Below are 23876 nucleotides of genomic sequence, written 5' to 3'. Positions count from 1 at the left end.
TGTTTTAATTGGGGACTTGGTGACACATTTTTATCATTGCTTGGTTGAAAATTTTCAGCGAAAATTCAAGTAATTGAGGACTTCATTTGTTCATTTTCAGCCTCTGGAAACCCACAAAATCGTAAATTCTCAATCTTTAAGAACTGTTCTAAGTTATCCCACTCAGTAGTCTGTTGGAATATTTTCAAATCTTCAAACTGTTTGTTTAGCGTAGTGAACTGTTGGTCGTACTTATCTACAGTCCAGTAACCTCTATGTGCTGAAGTATCAATAAACACTCTATATATTTATTTATTTCTACCCTAAGTCAATTTAGAAATAGTCTTCATAGATTAGTTCTTAACTGGTTTTTGAAATGTTCCCTGATCTATTAATGTATACTGTTCTAGAAATAGTTCCCTGGTCTATTAATGTATACTCCTTCTGATGGGCCTGAGTCTGTTGGATGTATTATAATACATAAATAAATTAATGAATGACATCATGTAAATAGTCTTCATCTAGCAACTTATTGCACGTATATCTTCCAAGTCTCTTTTTGTTGGTTTCATTATGAACGCTAAACCCACAATTACTAATGAGTACAGAAACTAAAATTACCTGCACAATTGAAAATTATTATTATTTCTGCGAATAGAGTGAAAATCCAATTTCATCATCAGTCACACATTTTACTCGCTTGACATTGTTACCATAATCGTAAAATGTATCATCTGTTATGAACAGGTTAGATGGACATCAAAAGAGACCATTATGCATACCATCCCATTTCCGATTTACTGTGTAACAGAGGAGTCGCAATTAATAGCAACTTCTGTTTCTTCGATGAGCTTTTCACAAAGTTTGAATGATTAAATAAATTGCACATCAAAGGAGGTTCTGTTAATTGTCGTACTCAAACGCTGGAGGAATGCCTTTTTGTAGAGACCACGCTTCGATTCCCGAATTGGATCTCATTTCGTTTCTCTATCAATTGAAAATGCACTCCAAAGGTTTCAGTTTTCAGTAATCTGGTTGTGGCAGTTCGAATATTTACTAGAATGAATGAGCTGCAGTACAGTATGCTTTGAAGTATTCCTATTTTGTGACTTATCATTTCTATTGATCTATAATCTGATGTCTGATCATGAAGTCTGCATGTTAGTGTGTCAAGTGATTTTCACCTAATTGATCAAAGAATATGAACTTTTACGGCTGGAGATGACTGCATGAAAGCAATTTTCCGAGTTTTTTGACCGTGGCTTACAGGTTTTTATGCGTGGTGTTTCGTCCACCACTACGGTAGACATTAAAGTGGGCGTGACTTGATTTCTCTCAATTGGATTACCTGACTTTGTTTGTGTACAGTTGAGGACAGGTAGCCAGATTTCATTAATGTTCATTGCATCTTCTTTTCCATTGAAATTATCCCTGTATTTCAGAATGTCTTTTGCCTCTTTATGTACTCTTGAATAGCATTTTGAGTTTCATCAAGCATTACTGTATCTTCGAATGGGATAATGTGAATACCTTCTATGTGGAAAGCATGTTCAGCTACAGCTGATTTGTCTGATAGTTCGAGTCGACAATTTCTCAGCTGACCTTAGACTTTCTCTGATGGTTTCTGTTGGAGCCTAATTATTGGTTTCACGTCGTGTTTCTTTAAGATTCTCCCAATCTGGTCTGTTTTTCCTTTGACTAGTTTAGCTGCAGTTACATTTACTTGTAGGCTGTCGAAATTTCAAAAGAAGATTTCGATATATGCATGGATCCGAAATCAATAAGAGATTTTATAAACATAATTTAGGTTTACCAATGGGCTCACCCTTTTGTCCACTTTTAGCAGACATATTTATGAACAGCTTGGACACCACTATAGTGAATTCCAACCTGGGTAAAAAACATATTTATTTTTGGTACAGATATGTAGACGATATTATCGCCTGTTTCAGAGGTACATCTGAAAAACTTCATGACATTTATGCCATTGAAATTTACCAGAAAGGAACAAGTTGTTTTCATCCGTCTGTGAATCGGCCATACAAAAATGACAGAAAAATTAACAACAACCTCTATGTATTACATGCCAAACCGTGCTAACAGTACAACATATATATAATTGTAGAATGTCCAGAATATGAATTATCCAGGAGACAACATAACATAACTGGGGCAATGAAAGAAATTCCATGTGATGACAGACGAACATTGGCATTTTTGAAAGCCGCAGATATAATATATGAATTTGAAGAACAAATAGCAAGTACCTATCAGATGATGCCGCAAAAAAAAATCTTAACAATACAGTTCATACTAGAAAAAGAGAAATTTCTTAGATCCCACCATCACACATAATCATAATAAATTTCAGTTCAATGTGTGGTATCACTGATTGAGTCTGGCAACACTGTGGCGAACAGCCGAGTGACATTCTTTCGTGAACACAATCAGTCGATTTGATACGTTGGTACAAACAGGATTAGATCACTCGGTAATTAGTTGTAAACAGTTTATGAATACAGTTTTACTCACAGTATAATCCTGTGTTTGTTACACCCACCCATCATACCACAAATGTATTTAGAAAACGGAACTATATAGACATTACAATTCCTAGTGATTCTTTCCTTCCCGACAGTCATAAATTAGTTTTCATGTAGGACAATGTGGCCGAAATTTCTCAAAACGATATTGCTGTACATGAAAAGTCCTTCAGACTGGGTAAAAATGATTCCATTCCTTAGGATGCAAACACAAGTTCCCGAATATAAACGACACGGAAATTCTGCAGTATGCAAGCAATGGTTGAAAACTCAATTATTTGGAATCCTTGGAAATTCATAAGCATAAGCATTGTGGATATAAACTACTAACTACCTAGCCTACTCGCCGGTTTTCAGATTAGCGTAGCCACATTGTCAAGAATGCAGGTACTCAGTAAAGTTGAGGACCGTCTGTTATCATTTATATAGATATTTAAGGGTTGACATTGTTAATTATTTCCGTTAATTGTATTCGTTTGAGTATGTCCTTATAAGATGAACCCACACAGCACCAGATATTCATAGAATATTCCCTGTATATCATAAAACGAACGTATATATTCCAAATATTCATAGAATATTCTTGGAATATATACATGCCTTTAGAATATTCATAGAATATGCTTGAATGAATATGGCAGGATTATTCCCGAAAGAATGTGCATAGAATGTCTATAAATGGATTATCCTCCCTTGAATATTCTAAGAATATTGTCGATCGCTTATACCATATGGTATATTCTTAGAATATATCCCCACTGTATATTTTGGAATATTCAATACAATGGAATTTTGTATTATCTTATAATAACGTATTCAAATAATTTAATATTATTAAAAACAAAAATATTTGAAGATCTTAATCGAATGCATAACCTATTCCATATAACCCTAATAGTGTTAACCGGTTTTTGAACTCAACGCGAAAATTCTGGATGAATTGCTCCAACACAACTGTTGGAAACGACAAAAAAATTTGAATGGGCCAATAAATGAACCAATTGCATCAATAAATTGGTTAATTCTCATCCTATTTGTCTTTTTGTATTTGAAATTATTTTAATTACAAAGCGAAAAATCCTGGAAACAGAGAAATGGAGAAGTGAAGAATTGGAGTAAACGTTTTTCATTGGTCAACTGAAGTGTAGCGCGCGACAGTCGAATAAGCTCTGTGAAAGCGGCTGTCCCTTAATGCTTGGTACCTTTGCGTTAAATTCGACATTTGATTCAACATGGCGGTTGACGTGGCAGGTTCGCGTGTGTAATGCATGGTGTGTTGGTGTTATTATCAAAGTATAATTCTGTCGCGTTCAGTGTACCATTTATAATTTGGGGTTGTCCAATTTGCAGGACAGCGAATAGTTTGATTTTGGATCTTCAAACAGGAGAGTTGCATATATTCAGTCTTTAAGAAAAGTAAGTAAAATGCAATAGTATCGATAGTAAAGTCATGGTGATTAACCTACTATACCTCATTTTAGGTTCGAGGAGAATTGGTGTGTGGGATTTGTTGGTTTGACTAAGTACATGTTTGAACTAGAGTGATTTCAGTTGTGTATCTTTAATAGAGGAAAGTAAGTGAATGACAAATTCTTTTGTATCATTTGTTTTCATAATTTTTATCACTCGTTTTCAAGATAGTATCAATTTGCCCAAAAGGAAACAGAGTGGTACCTGGTACAGGCAGGTGCGCCAAGGAACTGAAAACGTAATAAGTACTTTTCAACAAGACAATGCAAGTTGCTCTCTAAGTCATAAAATGTTGTAAATGTTCATGAGTAACCTATGCGAAAAATATCTATTTGATTTTTATTCCAGTTTTATTGTTCCACTTTCAAATAGTGATAATGAATGTTAATGTACATTTTGTTCCAGGTATTACTATTGAAACACTGGCTGATGCATTGTTGGACAAATATAAGGAAAACTATTCTGGTGAGCAAAGTTTGGATAACTTTGAGTAAGTGGTATTCATTGAAGAACCCATCATACCACTCATTTTAAATATTTCATTTGTGGGTTTATTTTTGTAAGTGAGAACCCTAACCTAACCTATTTCTTGATGTAATACATTTTTTCTTTTTCAATGAAATGATATATTTATTATTTTTTAATTAGTGCTGATGAATTCACAGAGTTGTTATTTTAGTATATTTTTTAGTATACATTCGTTTGAGAGTAGGAACATCCTAATTTGAATACATTTCTAATATTTGTAATATGGCAGTATTCAGGAATATTCTATTCAGTGAATATTGGTTGAAACGTCAAATATTTCAGTGTATATTGTTTTTAAAATATATTTGTTTATGAATATTATGTGTTTTATTACTTGTGTGAATCTTGCATCAAAATGCAATATATACATGCCTAATAGCGTTTACTCGTCACATTCTTGGAATATTCCAAATATTCCTAGAATATTCATAAAATATATTTGAAGAATATTCTATGGTGTTTCCCTATTGTATATTCCAACAATAAACTAAGAATATCCTGAATATTTTATGAATATTCCTCAGGTTCTATTCCTGGAATATTCTAAGAATATTATAAGATATTCCAAGAATATTCCCAAGGAATATTCTTGAAATATATCAAAGGTTCGCCAGGAGCACTTCCAGGGAATATTCTCCAGAAGATATATATATCCATGGCATATTCATAGCATAATACAATATCCTTAAATGCATATTCATGAAAAATACCTGGAATATCTATTGCTATGTTGGAAACTGCAGTAACGTTAGTTACAAATACAAGTGGTATAAAAATATAGGAAGTCTTGTTTTGTTTGGTTTCCGGATTTTGCCGTGGTCTTCTTAGGTTACAATCTCCAAACGTTTCAACTGCAACTGCGGTAGTCATCTTCAGTGTCGTGGTGAAAGTACTCTTCTTGACGTATCAACGAATCAGTTGGGAAAACAAGCGAAACCTCATTGTAATCAGCCTTCCTCTGGTAATGCGGGGCTCTGCCAGAGTGACCAACTCTTCCCCTGCTATACGTGGGAACAGTCACAGAAAAAACAAAAACTAATCCCGACGCTGGATAGAAATGCTCACCTCAACCTATGGCGGTGGCTGGGGATGAATAGAAATGTCCACACCAATCTACCACTTGGAATGAGGCTGCACATGGCAGATCACCTCGTGATATAATGCAAAGGCCAAGGCCAAGGCCAAGGAAGGAGCGGCAGCAACTATAAGTTCACCCTCCTCCTCCCCCAATCCACCTCCAACAGCAAGGGCACTTTCTGCGGCGGGCGCCAAGAGGCAAGGAACCGGCTGCCCCTGCAGGAAAGTGCCCTTACTAGAGCAACTCTACGAAGGAAATTCCAAAAAGGTTGAAGAAGCCGCGCAACGACCTTCCAAAACCTTCACGAAGGCCGCCGTGAGACACTTCAAGGTTGCCAAAGAGAGTGTGTGTTCGGCGAGTCTTGGCCTTCACCTGCCGATATAAAGGAGATGTCTCCTAGTGACCTGTCCACCTTCCTGAAAAGGACAGAATGGACGATGACCTAGGAGGACAACTCCTCGGGAGGATGTACAATGAGTCACATGTGGCCTAAATGCTGTGGGTCTACACTCACCCTCCCTACTCTACAGATACAGAGATGTACATGTGTATGTATGTGTGTTTGTCTACGAATTTCTACGAAGCTATCTCAACATCAGAATACCATTGCCTCTGTAGAGGCACTAGCCTACAGCAGGGACCACATAAAACACCACTGCTCGGTTCGGAATGCTGGGTCATCCGACCATGAATGTGTAGTAGCTACCGTTGTACTTGAGAAAAGTCTCGTTAAATGCCCGCCCCGTTGTGGTAGAATTTTCAGTAAACAGAATTATGATAGGTTCTCGCAGCTGTGCGCACATACAGATTGGAGTACCATTATGCACGAGAACGATCCTTTATATGAATTTCATAAACTTGTGTCAGAACTCTTTAACTTAGCTTTTCCCATAAGAATATTAAAAAGCAGAAAGAAAAAACATGGATAACAAAAGGGATATCTAATTCAGCAAGAAATATGCGTCCCCTTCACAAAATCAAAAAACATGTGGCAAGAGACAATGCGGAGTTTTTCAGTTACTTCAATAAGTATAGAACTATTTATAGAACAGTTATAAAAGTAGCTAAGAATAACTACTACGCTAGCAGAATTTCTCTATCTAAAAATATCCAAAAGGAGTCTTGGAAGATTGTAAATCTCTTGAGAGAGGAAAACACAAGTCTTAAACAGTAAACACAAACCTAAAACCCAACGAATTGAACTCTTACTATTGCTCCGTCGAAGAAAATCTCTCGGCTAAAATTTCCCGTAAGTCTGATCCACTCTCATATTTGGACAGATTACCGCTCCAACCAACTTTCTTTTTTGTACCAACTGATTTTATCGAAGTAAAAGAAGTCATGAGTGAAATAAAAAACGAATCCTCCTCGTTATGGGACGATATTTCAGCGAATATCCTTCTCAAATTACCTGATATAGCTCTGAATGTACTAGCTGAAGCAATTAACTTGTCGTTGTCCCGTGGGACATTTCCGTTATGCCTCAAATTGGCAACTATCATTTCCTTTCACAAGGGTGGTGATTTCGAGTCGCCTTCCAGCTACAGACCAATTTCTATACTACCTGTTCTGTCAAAAATTGTCGAGAAAATTATGAAAAGGAGAATGACAGCATTTCTCAAAAAATTTAATATTCTAAGTAACCGCCAATATGGATTTAAATGTTCTAAGAACACTCAGGACGCCATTTTCACTTTCTTAGAATCTCTTTATATCAATTTAAATGAACAAGAGGCTGCGGCGGCGATATTCTGTGATTAATCAAAGGCGTTCGACTGCGTAAATCATGGAATACTGCTCCGCAAACTTGAAGTTTATGGGTTTCGAGGCACGGTACTGTCCTGGCTCAGGTCGTACTTATCGAAGCATGGCCAAATTTTATCATTTAATGGTATTAAGCCTGGAAAGCAAGTAATTGAGAGTGTAGTTCCTCAAGGATCAGTTTTGGGCCCGACTCTATTTCTCATTTATATTAACGACCTCACCAACTCAGACATCAATGGTGAAATTACTATTTTTGCAGATGACACATCGATTCTATGGCACAACAAAAGCTCTTCAGAGCTTAACTACCACATAAGCATAGATATAGAATGAGTTAAGAATTGGTGTGATTCCAATCTTCTAGCTTCTGATTGATAATAAATTGAAGTTTGGTAACCATATTACAAAACTATGCGATCGATTAGCTTCAGGTTGCTTTGCGGTTCGTGTCGTAGCTAACGAGTTGAATTTGGGTATAGCGAAGAACGTATACTACGCACTAATAGAATCTCATCTTCGTTATAGAATTTGCTTCTGGGGCGCTTGTGCTCAGTATTTAGTTCAAAGAGTATTATCTCTCCAAAAAAAGGCAATTAGATACCTATGTTGTTCTGATTACCGTGAATCCTGCCGTCCCTTGTTTATGCAACATGGAGTTCTGACATTGGTTTGTATCTACATTTTGGAAATGGCTTGCCTCATGCACAAGAAATACCAAGCTATAATTACTTCTGAGTCAACCTATAACACTCGCTCCTCTCACTTGATCTCGCTTCCAATTCCCTCCTCAACCTTAACTCGCAACTCTCTAATTTTTGAGGGCAAGAAAATTTTTAATCACCTTTCCCTAACCTTGCGTGTCATCAAAAGCGAAGTCAAGTTCAGAAAATCTGTAAAAATGCTCATAGTTGGGAGGGCCTACTATACCCTGGAAGAATACTTTCAGGATTTTTTTTGCTGAGATCTCTATCTTTGGCGGCGGTCATATAACGTATGCCTAATTCTTTATATATTTAGAGGTAGTCCTTGTAATTTCATGTACAAAATGTGAAAATTTTTTCTTTGTTTTTCCGGCATGTTAGGTACTTTGTTCATTTAATTGGCACATCGTAGTTTTGTTGTTCAATGTTATTTGGCTTAGTAGTGTAAATCTTGTTGCTTTTGTATATGTGATTATGTCCGCTTATTGTAAGTGTGAATTTATGTGTATTTATGATCTCCTCGCTAACTGTATATTTGTGATGTTATCATGGTGACTGTATGCTTTATCATGAGAATTGTTATTCTTGGACAATAAAGTATATTTTATTTGATTGATTGATTTACTAACTTACCAAAATTAAGAGAAAATAAACGTATTCGATTGATCGAATACCATCAAAGTTCCACTATCTCAATCCATCTAATTTAATTGACTTAAATGCGGAATTACCTATTGAATACTTCAGTGACATGATGATAATTAGAATGTGGTGTGCAGAAATGCCTTGAATTCGCTAGATTAGGAAAGAATGAATTGTATTATTTAATAATTCATCAATCTACCTCGAAAGTTTTCACTTCCTCAGGGAATTTTGATTTTTTCAGGAAACCAAACTTGTTCCTCGCGGGCGGTTCCACGTATTTATGTTTTGAGTGTCCCATCGAAGGGCTTTCTGTTTAACTTCCCTTTAAGCTCCAAACCACAGGCATTCGAAATCTTCTCCTTTCTAAGATAAATATCGCTGCAAATTTGGACGGTTGAGTATTTATTCAGGAAACAAGGCATTGCCAGCAGAGAACATTTGGACGAAATGGGTTTGTGACGTTTGTCTGTTATTTAAGTAAATCAAGGTATTTCAGAGACGAAAAGATTAAATGAGGCGAGTCGTTGATGGAGATGAGGGTGAATGGAACTGTCTTTAATTTGTCTTTCAATATGCCAAGTAAATAGATGAAGTTTACCGGTGAAATTTTGAAATGGAGACGTAAACAAAATAATGCGGCAGGTTTGCTAGCGTGAAGATACTCGAAATGATGATGAAATGCATGACAGTAATGAATAATTTATTCGGATAAAAAACAGGTGGGGTTCTGCTATGGTTTAGTATATATATATATATATATATATATATATATATATATATATATATATATATATATGAAAAATGAGTCAGAAAAATAAAATGAAAAATTTTCGGCAGAGCATAATGCTATTTTTTGAAAACTTGTCTCACCATTGTTCATTCCAGCATTGTTAATATCATTTACGGACATGGGAGAAAGATTACTCTGTAATATAATGAATACACATTCGTGGAAATTTTCTGGGATATTTTCAACACGCTTTTATTAGCTTCATTTGTATGTTTGTTTTGTAACCGGCTACTTTGTACTCGATTTTGACTAACTTCAAGAGGACAGATGTATTTTAAACTTTGTACACTTATAAGGAATCGGTGGCAATACACTAAATACAAAAGTTCATCTCATCATCCTGATCAGGATTAAATAAGTTCCTCACACAGTCTCTGTGTGAGAGCAAGTGAGACAACCATACTGTCTGCGCATGTATATATATTTTATATTAAAACAAATGGGCTTGAAATATCAAGCAAATCAAAAAGTGAGAAATGAATAATAGGTCAAAAAAAACTAAAAAAACCTGCTTTAGTAGCAACACTGACTAAAAATGAAAAATTATTCGAAAATAATTTAAGATTGTGTTCAACATCGATAATAAGTCCTATGGCTTGAGGTAACTGATGATTTCCAATAAGTTACAAATCAGTATAAATCTATTCACACAAAAATAATTTTGTTGTACAAAAGTGTGGAGTGGTGAATATATGTTATAAATACTTGATTAGAAGCTGTTTACCAGATTGGAGCTATGATACAAATATAATTTAAAGCATCCCAGGCATTTTCACAACAATAATTATTTGTTTTCAAATAGATTTATTTCGATTTTATACTCATTGAAAGTCATTAGTGAAATCATACTCTGGGTTCTCCCATTCTGGATCGAATGAGTCCCGGATCAGAATTTTCGGTGCCCTTGGGCAGAAGTTCCAGAACAAATTCTTGTGACCCAAACTATCGAGCCATATTATCGATGTTGAACACGACAATCTTTAAACAGTTTCGAATTGAGGATACACTATAAAAACACACTTTTGTCTATTTTCCACGGTATTTCTATATTTGACAAACAAATTTAAGTTTTTTGAAACGATTTTTGACATAGCACATCTACGAACATTATATTTCAGTCTAGTACAGTCCTATATCAACTATGGAATAATTGTGTGGGGAGGTATTACGGATAATCATCTCAGGGTGATCAATGTTACTGAAAAATTTCGTGATCTACACCAGCTTTATACGTATATTTGAACTTTTATTCATATGTTTTAATTTGAATCTGTCATTATTGTTCACCATATTCTGTAATGTTGCAATCTTTCTGAACAAGGACTCACCTTATAGAATGACAGCAACTCTACAAAAGTGCAGTCATCAAGGATCATATTAAGAACAGAACATTGAATGAAATATAAGACATATGACTTTCAATTACACTACGTATATGCTGTATGAATGATGAATGTTATGACCGATAGTTTAGTTTGTAATGTTGTTTGTTCACTGATTCATGTTCATGATATTTTTATTTATTTTTCCATATCAACTGACATCATAAACAAAACGTCTTAGTTTATTGTTTCGTTTTTTTTGTCATACACATGCTCTATGAGCTTCAGTGGCTTGTTATGGTAATTTCTGCATTCCTTCTTCTTTATATGTGTTAGGAATTACACGTTAAAAGGTAAGACCTTGTTAGTTCTTAGCTCGCACAAGTTTCTCAACTTCTGAGAGTTGTCGTTCGTATGGGGGCGACAGCTGATTGACGGAAAAAACAGATTTTGAACATATTTTTAAACAGATTCAATCTTATGAAATAAACATCATTGATATTATTATTATTATTTGTTGACTAGTTTCGGAAAATTGACAAAAGTGTGTTTTTATACACTATAAAAACACACTTTTGTCTATTTTCCACGATAGTTCTATATTTGTTGACTAGTTTCGGAAAATAGACAAAAGTGTGTTTTTATAGTGTATCCTCAGTGAACATGAATTTCTACAAAATAAGCAAGTCGTCACTCAAAGAAGTTTTGGATTATTTTTTATTTTTCAGTTTGTCTTGCTGTTAAACCGTGTTTTTACAGTTTTCAAACTATTATTTATTCATTTCCATATAGAGTTTATATAGTCGCTAAAGTCCTGTTCTTGAAAATTTACTCAGTTCCATGTATTTCAATTTTCCCCAAGCAAATACATTGTTTGTTTTTTCGAAAAGAAAATATAAATCCTGTGAAATTGAAATGATTTCATAAAATTCCTAATTTGAAGTTTCTCAAATTGATAATTTTTCTGAATGAAAAGTTAGTGTTGAATGGAAAAAGTATCTAGGGAAACATGTGTACTATACACACACATCACGGTGCTCCTTGAATATTAGGATGACACATGGATCCTATGGGATTTTGGACTGGGGCCGGATTCAATGATTGCTATTTGAACCAAGTATAGGTTTTGCAGAGATGGGTTCTGAAAATTATGTATTATGTATGGCATATGAAGCACTCTATAATGAATCTCAATGTAGAGATGTGAGACAAATATTTGTTAATAATTTAACTTTATGTCACCCCTTGTAATATCAGGAGAGCTGATGCAGTTTACTTTTCCAAAAATGAAAAAAGTATAGGTCAACGAAATGCAAATTACCATGCTCCAAGAATACATAGTTTGTTAGCAAATGAGCTAAAGAATATATCTGTTAATGAGTTATTCAGAAAGAAAATAAAAAAGTGGATTGTCAGTTATAATAGACCAATAATCAATACAATTTCCAAGCAAAAACTGTAGAGAGAAAAAAAAAAACAGAATCACACCTATTATAGCTGATTAGAGCTGTAATTCAGTTAGCTGCGTTTATATGTCGTGTTATCCAGTATTAAACGACGTTACCCCGAAAATGTAAAATTAACCGGATAGTGACTTAAATATAACTGATTTGAGAAAAAGCCTTAAAATCAGAATGTGATTAATAGTATCGTGGTTGTTTGATACAAAGTAACTAAGGTGTTAGATATTACATTTTTTATCGATTATGTCAAACTCCAGTTGTCACCATAATTGAAGTTTCGACTTTATATTGAATACTTGTACTTTTATATTAAACTTATTTTGTTACTGCTTTCATATACACATATACGAGTAGCTTTTGCAGCTACTTCTGTGTTTTTTCCGTTTTTATCCACCACTTTTCCTAATTCAATGAGTTACTGTATTTTCAAATATTTTTTTCATGTATTTATATGTTGTTTACTGTGAATAAACCTTATTATTATTATCACTCAACTCCGGAATCAAAACGATCGTCATCTGAGTGGAAAGCAACTGGTGAACCTCTTCCAAAGTGCCCGAAAGCACAACAATCGGCTGGAGAGGTTATGTTATTTTGGGATGTGCGTCGACTATCTTGAGAAGGAAAATACCATTAACAGTGAATATTATATAGCGTTATTGGAGCGTTCAAAGGCCGAAATTGCAAAAAAAACGACCGCATATGGCAAATAAAAAAATTGTTCCATCAAAACACACGCACCTTCTTACAAGTCAATCAAAACAATGGCAAAACCGCATGAATTGAACTTCAAATTACTCCCACATCCAGCGTATTCGCCAGATTTGGCTCCCAGTGACTACTGGCTATTCGCAAACCTCAAAAAATACTCACCGGTAAAAAATTTCGCTCGAATGAGGAGGTTATTGCTAAAACTGAGACCTATTTTGTGGCTCTTGATAGCAACTAGGTTTTTTTAAGGACAAAACACAAGCACTACAGGAAAATCCTGAAGGCGCTCTTGGAGCGGTGCCTGTACGAAAATGGAGTATTTCGAATGCATCGAATGTGAAGCGTATCAATGAAATATTTCCTCTTTTTAAAACAGGTAAATTTCCATCTTCATTGTGTGTAATTTGAATATTATCTCACTATTATTTCCAATATATTACTGATAGTGATAGTCAAGGAGATTTCGAGCTGTAACCGTCTATGAAATGCTGAAATTTCAATTTTCAACTGGAGAAGGGTCTTACTTCGACGTGAGACGTCGAAACCGACTGGAAATGTGACGGTTTCATTTTCCACTTCAACGTTGTTGAATAGACGACTGTTCAGATAAAGTTTTTCCACTTCTTTGAAATTCTTTCTCGTTATGATACTTCATGCTATTCAGAAACTTTTGAAGTATCACATAAAACGGTCATTTCGGTGATATTTTGGGAGATATTCAAAAGTTTTGGGAGAAAAGTGTGGTGGAATACGATGTTCTGGAAGGAATTATATGACAAAAAATTACTTTGAATTTCGAGAATTTTCGAAAATCATAAAATTGAGTATTCATTGAGTATATTTAGGTTATTTCTGGAAATATGAATTGGAATTTCATATTTCCAGTATCTCAAAGAGGATTCTGCCATGTGTGTGTGAAATATCAAAAGTATCAACTCTTCTCAAAATCGAAGCGAAATTTCGAAATATAAATATTCCAGCAATTATTCACATCATCCATAAATTCTCATCCATTTATATGAACCAAAAAACATTGTTTGCCTGAATTTACAGTATATTTTCATTCAATCGGTTCGTGATGGACAAGTCTCCACCAGGGTCCTTAAAGTCTCATCCTGGATTATTGTATGTCGACCACTTTGGGGCTAATCAACGTTTGCTATGAGGCTATGAGTCGGTTATTGAATTTCATTATGAAACTTTTTTCTCAGGTTACCTTTTGCTCTGTTATGGGCTTCTCGATTATTTTGAATGCTTGAACGATGTTAAAGAGATACAATATTTTTTTAATACTAGAAACAATTTGAGATAGCCTAGAGAATCACAAAGTGAACGATGTCACTATGAACGTCCAGGTGGACTTTAGGTTAGGTTAGGTTAGGTTAGGTTAGGTTAGGTTAGGTCAAAAGTGAGTGGGTTTATTCGACTATCCACCGCAACCCGTAAGGGTTTATTGTGGCTCACACATATTCACACTCGACCAAATGAATCCAGCTTCTTAACAAAGCCGATTAGTTTGTATGGAGAGTGGTCTTGTAGGTGAGAGTACGGCTCTGCCGAATTCTGAAAACCTGATTCAGTCCCCAGCGGGGCAAGCACAAGGTATGTGCTCTGCTGTTCCATCATTTTCCAAACAGAGGCAACACACACTATCTTCCGACAGTCCGAGTCTCTGCATATGATGATTCAAATGACAGTGACCTCTAAGAAGTCCTGTTAGACATCGTAGTTCATCCCTACTGTAGTCCAACAACTGTTTGGTATCAAGCTTCGAAGGGTGAATAAACGCCTTGGAATGAGCCTATCCTGGAAGATTTTGCCAGAAGTCCTGAAGTCCAGGCAAAGCCTAAAGCGATGCCAATGGCAGGTTCTGGTCCGATAAAGCTGCTTGCAGCACCCGCCTTTACAAGAGAGTCAGCAGTCTCTTTGCCTTCCTGACCAATATGGCCAGGAATCCAGATCAGAGACAATCTGTTAAGTCTCCCTATCGAGGAGAGTCGCAATTGCTTGCTAGCAATTTAGACGTGGCTCGATAGGAGCCAAGAGCTTCCAATGCCACTTGACTGTCCGAGAATATTTTCATTGACTTGTGTATGAGGTTGGATTTCTTCCAATCTCTCCGCACACAATTCAATAGCGCAAATTTTCGCTTGAAATACAGTCGCAAAGGTTCCTAGGCAGGTTGATATTTCTGTCCTGAGTTTGCGACTGAAAACACCTGGACTTTAGGTACTCCAACTTCACAAACGGACTTGAATTCACTCTGATAGATTCAGCGATACACAATTTGTCCAGTTCAGTTCAAAGAAGGTATTTTGAAGAGAAGAATATGTGAAGGCCTTTTTTTTCTAGTCAACACGCATAATTCAGTAATGATGAATTATGTGTGACGCATTCAAAAACACTTCAAAGTAATATTTCCACTTGGCAGTTTACAAAACCGCGACACGTGTTTTGAGTATTTTGACACCTGAAGATGCTGATGTATAGCGAAACACGTGTCGGTTATGTGAACCCTCAACTAAAAATCTCACATCATAAGTTTTTTGAATACGTTATAATGGATTTTCATAGATTATCGGTCAGTTGAATCGTATTTTCCAAACAAATATTATAAGCTGCAGTAGTATGAATATTTTGGAGTTTCATTGAGCTACTTGCCAGGATAAGGACATATTTTTCATTTCGATATTATTGAAAAACCTATAGACAGAACTTGTAGAATTCGAAATTATTTCGATAATCTAACCAATGTTATCCATATGGTGCTGAAGAGGCCATAAGATAAGTATCTTATTCCGAAACATCGAATGCCCGCCATTGAGGATGACAGTGTTCCGCGTAAGTGAAATTTTACCTCTTTCATAAAATGCATTGTGTATCAAGCCTGTGAGTGATATCTGATTCAATTTCATTCATTGAGATATGACCGTCATTACTGAATCAAAAATTCATCATGATGATTAAAGATACTCTTTCTTATTAGTCAGTGGACTATGCTTGAAGACTGGCAGTAAACAAATCTAAAGAAATGAATTTTAAACGTTCAAGCCAGTCTCGAATATACCTACACAGTAGGTTAAATGGACTGACGCCTATCAGAAAACAACTACTCCCCTGGCTAATACCACGAAGGGCGTTGGATTATATCCGACAGGCGTCAGTGCAGGAATCTTCACAGAAAATTTCCTGCATATGCAATTGGCAATACAACTGAAAAAGACGACCTTTAATTTTGAAACGGGAACTTTTTCAATAATTACACAATTATTTTTTCACATTATTTTCGTTTAACCTTCTCATATCAATGTGCATGTTTTTCTCAACTATGTGATGGTACGCGTTCGGTCATCAAAAAGATGATCGGAAATATTTTTGGAGCAACCATATCAACTGGGAAGTTTGAAGGAAAAGTGGTCCCTTCAGAAGACTACAGTTTCCAATTCGTTTAGCCTTTGCCATGTCTATAAATATGTTTTGAGGTCAAACAAAGTCCATTTGTGGTTTAGATTTGGAAAATCCATGTTTTTCTCATGGGCAACTATATGTTGCATTTTCACGTGTAGGGAAACCGTCGAATCTATTTGTGTTAGCTAAAGGCAGGTTAATCAAAAATATTGTGCACCGATTAGTACTGAATTAAATTGAAATTAAAAGTGTTTATAATTCAAAATAATAAATATTATTATTAAAGATTTAAGACTATCTTCCCTACCTACCTCATCCATAAGTTTAAGTGTCACATGTTATTTACTAACACCTTTGTAATATACTCATTTGTTACAAAATTGAATGAGAATAATAATACATTTTAAAAATTATTTTTTTGTATTGTATTGAGAATTTTAATCAATCGTGTTCAAAGTCCTTCCCCTTCAAATACTAATCCAGTGGATTTTTATACCAGCTTTAACGTTTCAGTCTTCGTTCGTAAATAATAATTTCATTGTACTGAGGGGTTACGGTAGTAGAAAATTTGTTATGGAGGTTGCTATATTTTTTTACAAATGGCATCTATGTAAAAAAGCACGGTGGTCCCCGTGACTGATGTTCTCCTACCGTCAGACCCCTCTTTCCCAGTTGGCACTTTGGCACAGGGCCCCGCGATCGATAGGGGCCTCCCTCAGATCAAATACAAAATCCCTAGTTCCTGACAGATCACCAAACGATGACCAATATTTATTAGATACCAAAAAAATATATAATTCGAAGAAATCGAACCTAAATTATTGACTACAATATCAGCTTACTAGCTTTTACATGCGCGAAGCTATTCTACTCTCGCCCAAAAATTAGGTTTTTCGACTTCTTCATGCTTAGATAATTTCAAATATATAATATACTAAGCAAATACACATTTTAAAGAAAAATCATCAGTAGTACACTCATCAGTGTGACTCGCTCCATTTAAATTTAGCGAACGAAGCGAAGTATGGAGTTCCAAGTTTGAATTAGTAGGTGTACATGCTGCTGGGTGTGTATCGGAGGCAGCAAAGTTTTTTGAAATGCTTCAGAAACTGTACAACTTTTTTTCGGGCTGTACTCGTTGATGGAATATATTGAATATTCAGGATAAAAAAAAGTTGTTAAAAGTCTTTCACAAATCAGATGGTCAGCCCGAGCAGATGCAGTAAGCGCCTTGTATGAAGGTAATGAACAAGTTATAGAAGCTTTGAGATCCATCGCAAAAGATACAGAACAGGCACGAGAAACTAGAGAGGAAGCCCTAAGCCTGTCCAAAAAAATGGAAAAACTCGAATATATTATACTAACGGAAATTTGGAACTGTATATTGGAAAGAATAGACAAAATAAGTAAATATCTTCAGAAAGAAACAATAATATGTTGTTTACTTCACTAACTAATATGTTTACTTCACTTGATGATATTACTAACCTCAGGGATAAATTTGATTTGTTCGAATCGTCTGCCAAAGAAAGAAACCCGGAATCTGACTACCAGGATCTATCTCAAAGAACAAAACGCAGAAGTTCTCGCCATAGTTTTTTTTATGGCTCTGCGCCGTCAGTCCAACTGAATGGACAATGAGATAAAGTTGCAGAGAATTTGCTGAATTTTATTATGAAGATGTTAACGAGAAAGGGTTTGAAATAGAATGTTTGCATTCAACAGAATACTTGGAAATTTTTGACAGTGAAAATGAGGATTGTATATTAAAAATATATCAACTTTTAAAAGAAAACTAAATTGAAGACACATTTCCAAATGTAGAAATCGCATTGAGAATCTTTTTAAGCATGATGGTAACTAACTGCAGCGGGGAACGCTCCTTCTCCAAATTAAAAATAATTAAAAATGAATTGAGGAGTACAATGCTTCAAGAGAGATTAATCAGTTTGTCGCTGATGTCGATAGAATCTGATGTGCTAACAATCATAGATTACGAAAAAGTAATTAACGATTTCGCCCATCTGAAATTTAGAAGGGCTCCTCTTCAAATTACATAGATTTTGAAGTAGTAACCTGTAAATGCTAAAAAAGTTACCTACTTTTGTGGACTAATTACATTTATCTGTTCGTTTCATGTGATTGTTGATAAAAATTAATTATTTAACCTTGTTTATATCTACTTTCTTTGTCTATTCTAACAAAATAGAGTCCTGTCAAAGTCATAGGGGCCCCATATATAGAAAAAACCATCAAGTAATGTAATAGTATCATTGGATTCCTCAAAAGTAACTGTCAAAAGTTCAGAACGGCAAAACCTCTCCTCGAATTATATTATGCATATGAACATAGTAGGCTCTGCTTTGCATCGGTTGTTTGGAATCCTCAGTACCACATAAACATAGATCGTATTGAAATAGTCCAAATTAAATTTTCCAATTACGAATAAAGATTACAGCTCCATTATGCGCCAATACAATATTATGCCTATGAAGGATAGAAGAACTGTTACGGATCTTATCATGATTTTCAAGTTGATGAAAGGTATAGTCCACTGCCCAGAGCTTTATTCCAAAATTGAGTTCAATGTTCAGGGTAGAACGTTGAGGCGCACAGAATTCTTTAAGTTAACTTACACAAGGACACATGCTGCTCAAAATTCACCACTTTATAGAATGCTTAAAACTTTTAACGAAATTTGCAATGATATTCAATATTTTGAAATCTCTTAAGACTGTTTCAAACGTAGGATGGAAAAAAATTCATTAATAAGTTGTGATCATTTCTGTAGTCTCTGTTACTCTTATAAGAATTATGTTATTCTTCGATTGTCCAAGTTAGTTTACAAAAAATTAAAATTTACATTATTTTTTCCCAAAGCCCACTTGAACTAAAATTATAAAGTGGGTTCTCTATTGGATTTGTTAATCTGTTTGTAACCCCTATATTGGTAAATGAATAAATAAATTATCCTATTATGCCCAGGGCCTCCAATAGGTTAAAGACGGCCCTGCCTACCGTTCCTCTTAAATAGTTTACAACAATAACAATGTAATATAACAAAAACCTTAGCCACAGCAACGCGTGGCCGGATCTGGGGCCTATAACACAAATCTCACAATTGTAACAAGTTACAAGTAATTCGCTTATAGCTACAAGTACCTTTATTTTTCGTAACATAAGAGAATTTCATATACTTGTAGATATAAGTAAAATATTCCTCACTTGTATATGTTGTTCCTACGAGACAATTTATTTATTTACCTGCTGTTTTCGCGATTCGTGTTGTAACATGTCTTAACGTGTTTTCGTGTTAGTGGTGAAGTGCAAGGACTGCAAGAGAAATAATATTTGTAGCTATGGCTAGCAAACAAGTAATATTTGAGAGGAAAATGCAGTTTTTACAAAAAGTTAAAGAAAATAATGAAATTCTTTTCGGCGCCTTTTCTGACCGTTTGAAAAAAACAGACAAAGTTGAGAAATGGAAATAATAAGCAAATATTGCAAAAAGTGTTTGTTCAATGTCTTCAGATAAAGAGTGGACATATGCCAGAGACACACTGTTGCAAAATATGAAGAAAATTACAATGGTACGTAAGAGCGTAGTGTACTAGTTTTGTTACTCTTATGATTCAGTTGAACTTATGCGAGGTGATTCAATATTAATAGGCGAGTGCATATTGTTGGAATCAAAATATTATGTTTAAGCTTAGTAACCGTACGTATCAATTTTCAAGAATCAAAATATTCCAACTGCTGGAAATGAATTAGAATCATAGTTCCTGATTCATAATATTTTATCCAAAATATGCTTTTTATTTCAAGGGAAAAGTGGATAGTGCCAGAAAAACAGGTACAGGCGGTCATGGGTAATTGATCGATGTCGATATATTGGTGCTAGATATATTAGGAAAAGAGTCCCCAGTGATTGTAGGTCTTGGGTACCAGCATCATTGGACGAAGTGGACGATGCAGAACCGCTTCATCAAGACAGCACAACAGAACAGCTAAAAATATTAACGCAGGACCCGGGCGTACCCTCAACCAGCCGCATAGGTAAATTTTATAAAACATTATTAGTCCTAGTTTATAAAACATTATCAGTAATTAATTTTTTTGCAGTTTGGTTTGTGAGAAACTACTAATTGAAATGTTTTAAGTATTTTCCTTTATTAAACAAACACTAACTAATTATTCATCTAATAGTTCACATCTGCCAATTACCACCACACAGTTGACATTTTTTAGGAAAACAAAAGCGTAGCATGAAACGTCAAGAAGAAATTGCAAACAAGAAAAAAGTATAACTTGACTCGCAAATTGAAGACCTGAAACTGCAAAATCACAAGACCAAACTAGAGTCTTGCAAGATACTACATTTCTTATGGAGAGGACCAGCGTATCACATATTCAAATATTTATTTTCGTAAAAAACAATCATATTCTCTTCCATATTTGATTAATTAAAGTTGAATTTTCTTCTTCACGCTGATTATTTATCCTAAAATAATCTATAAACTGTTGAACTCTAGCTCAAGCTGCTACTGCTAGTGGAGGTGCTTCGTTATCTCTGAGGTTGTTTTCGACACCTTGATCATCTTCATCAATTTTTGTAATATTGCACAATGTTGCCCAACATTAAACTCGTAGGTGGTTCAAAAATGGAAATTTTTCCTCCAAGACGCCAAAAGCGTTTTCAATAATGCGTCAAGTCCGTTTATGAGCTCTGTTGAATGCGGTCTGCGCTGGGTTCATCGGATCGTCATAGGTTGATGGAATTAACCATTCACCAAGGATAAGCGGAAGCTCCAAGAATGACAGCATTCGCATGAGGTCTCCAACCGTTTTCCAATCTACGAAACAGAGAACTGTTACGGAGTATCCGCGCGTCGTGCACACTTCAGGCCCACATACAGCTATGCAGTTGATGGAATGATTCCCATGGCGATCGACGTAAACAGGTTCGTGGTTTGTGGGGGCATCCATATTTATGAGGATTCCATCTACAGCTCCATAAACTTCAGGAAACCCTGCCAAATTATGAAAACGTTCTATTACGTTCCCTGTATTGTCGGTCATTTTTGATACTCCATGCATATCACATACTCCATGATATTGCCGTCCGTTTCCAAACCAATGCAGAGCAATAAGCAGTTTCTGTAATGGTGACAAACCATACCCTCGAATCGTTATATTCGCTATGGATGGATCTATATCTTGAAGAAGACTTTGACAGTGTTGTCGACTATGTCTGAACCTTTCCACAAATTCCCCGCCTGTCAGTATGACAAAGTTACTTCTCTCCCGATAGCGATATACTGCACGACCATTTTCGTTTTCACAGTTGAATTATATGTAGGTAAACGCTCACGATGAAATACTTCACTACACTAGTACGCTCAGTCTACTTATCAATCAAGATAGGTAGAAAATTCTCTACAATTGTCGACAATTACGTAACACGACTGTACAAGTCTCATTTTTGTATTACGAAAAGATACTACAATTGTAGAGAAAGTCCCGTAATTACCAGTGCCCCACAGTAACTACAAGTTATTTTATGTTACAGAATATCTACACTTGTATAATTTATTTATACACTTGTTAGACTTGTAGTGGTTGTGTTATAGGCCCCTGCTAGTTAAAAATAATACTTTCTTTAATTCCACTGTTGTTTCCAAGCTCTTTCAACTTTCCGTAATCCTCAGACGCCCTTGCTTGGTATAAATTCGTCACAGCTGAATACATTCTCCCCTACTCTAATCAGACAAAATACGAAATGACAACTCACTTTGGGATGATCTCTGACAGGCACGACGACTCTCACCGCCACTTTTATAGGTTTGTCTCTTGTTATATCCACCATTCTCCTGCTCTCGCCTCCTTTGTTTTCTGAAACGAAATAACCTTGTTAGAAATGAAGTCGCGAGAAAGTTTGCCATTAAGAAGCCGCGGGATGAGAGAACGGGAAACTTTTTTCGCGATACGGCGTTTTTGACTCTTCGAGTGCGTCTTCATGTCGGTTATTCTGCAAGACAGGATGGGAGGGGGTGGGCGAATGCGACATTCCAGTAATGGTTCCGTTGACTGCGATGCAGACAACAGACGGGGAATTCGGAGAAAATTACGATGTCAACATCTCATCAAGGAAATTACTTTTAGATGTTTCACAGGGCAAATTAGGCTATATATCTATTCTTACACTGTTGGTGTATTGATATTTTTAATACTGAAGTTATTCTAGGAATAATTTCTCTAGAAAAAAATCATACTAAGGGTAAGCGCACACTACAGACTTTTTATCGACCGATAGTTCAGTTGGATGCTTAAGGCTTTGGCACACAGAACGCGGTCTGTCGCGGCGGGCTGCCATCGCGCGATCTTTGCAGCGGCAAAGCAATCTATAATGCCACACAGGTTGTGAAATTATTATGTGTTCGGTTGTGCGTGTGTTCGTAATGTCCAGCTCTGACAAAGAACTTATTCTCCTTCTCTTTGCTCTAAAAAAAAAAAAGAAAAAGAAGAGACGTTGCTGGGTGCATCCCATCAATAAAAAAGAGAACAATTTGGTGAATACCATCGTCTTTGTATTGAACTACAGTCGCATGAAGATAGATTTTTTCAATATTTCCGTATGTCGAAGTTGTGTTTTGAGGAATTACATGACCTTTTAAAGATAAATATTGCTAAGTGCACCACAAACTGGAGGAAACCAATTCATACAAGAGAAAGATTTAGCCATTTGTTTAAGGTAAGTACTAAAAAACATACACTTTAAGTGTGATATACAAACTACAGTTTAATTAACATGTTATGAATATTACAATTATAGTTTATAGAGTGTTTAAACTTGGAATGGAACAAAAAAGTAAAACTCAAAATTTAAATTTAAACCAAAAAATAACATTAGGGTAAGTGTATTCATCCCTCGAAAAAGATCGTGAATGGGATGTGGATGCCTTTGGGGCTGATGTTGGGTGTGCTTTCAGCTCCTTAATTTAATTTTCTGCAAATAATGTGACAAGCTTTATTTTCATTGTTGCCTGAGTCAATGGATTGAATTTTTTGAAGGTCGCAGCATAACTTAAAAACAAATGATCAATCCCATCAGGGCCCTGTTTGCTTCTTTTATTTGATAAAAAATCAATCACTTTGTCGACATCATCTGGGCAGTTGATGAGTGACTATACGACTTCCTTTTTTTCTTTTTTTGTCGAGCTGGTAATAGTAAAGTCGCTGAAGAATGTTCGCTAGATGCATTTGTTTGTTGGGTATCGTCAGACATCAACAAATTTTCTGTTTCAGATAACCTGGTTTCTTCAGTTTCTGTTACATCTTCTGGTGGTATATTGCTACTATGCGAACGTGGTTTGAGGGTATAATCAAAAAAATTCATGTGGGTACTCCAAGGCCCCTTATGGTACTTCTTGGCCTGACCTGTTTCACCCTTTGTGAACTTCTTGTATCTCATATA

General features: G+C 35.5%; 1 protein-coding gene across 1 annotated transcript in view; it reads right to left on the bottom strand.

Annotated features, from left to right (window-relative positions):
- The window catches only part of LOC111506736 (uncharacterized), a 465508-nt gene that overhangs the window by 122340 nt on the left and 319292 nt on the right, over positions 1–23876 (bottom strand). Inside the window, exon 3 of the mRNA XM_074179732.1 lies at positions 22194–22294. Within this exon, the coding sequence (XP_074035833.1) occupies positions 22194–22294 (101 nt within the window). The remainder of the gene's footprint in view (positions 1–22193; positions 22295–23876) is intronic.

This window comes from Leptinotarsa decemlineata, unplaced genomic scaffold, assembly GCF_025532065.1.
Source record: "Leptinotarsa decemlineata unplaced genomic scaffold, Ldec_3_MD MMD2_tig00026282_RagTag_RagTag, whole genome shotgun sequence".
Taxonomy (NCBI): Eukaryota; Metazoa; Arthropoda; class Insecta; order Coleoptera; family Chrysomelidae; genus Leptinotarsa; species Leptinotarsa decemlineata.
Note: the sequence above shows the minus strand (reverse complement) of the source record. Positions and strands in the feature narration are given on the sequence as shown.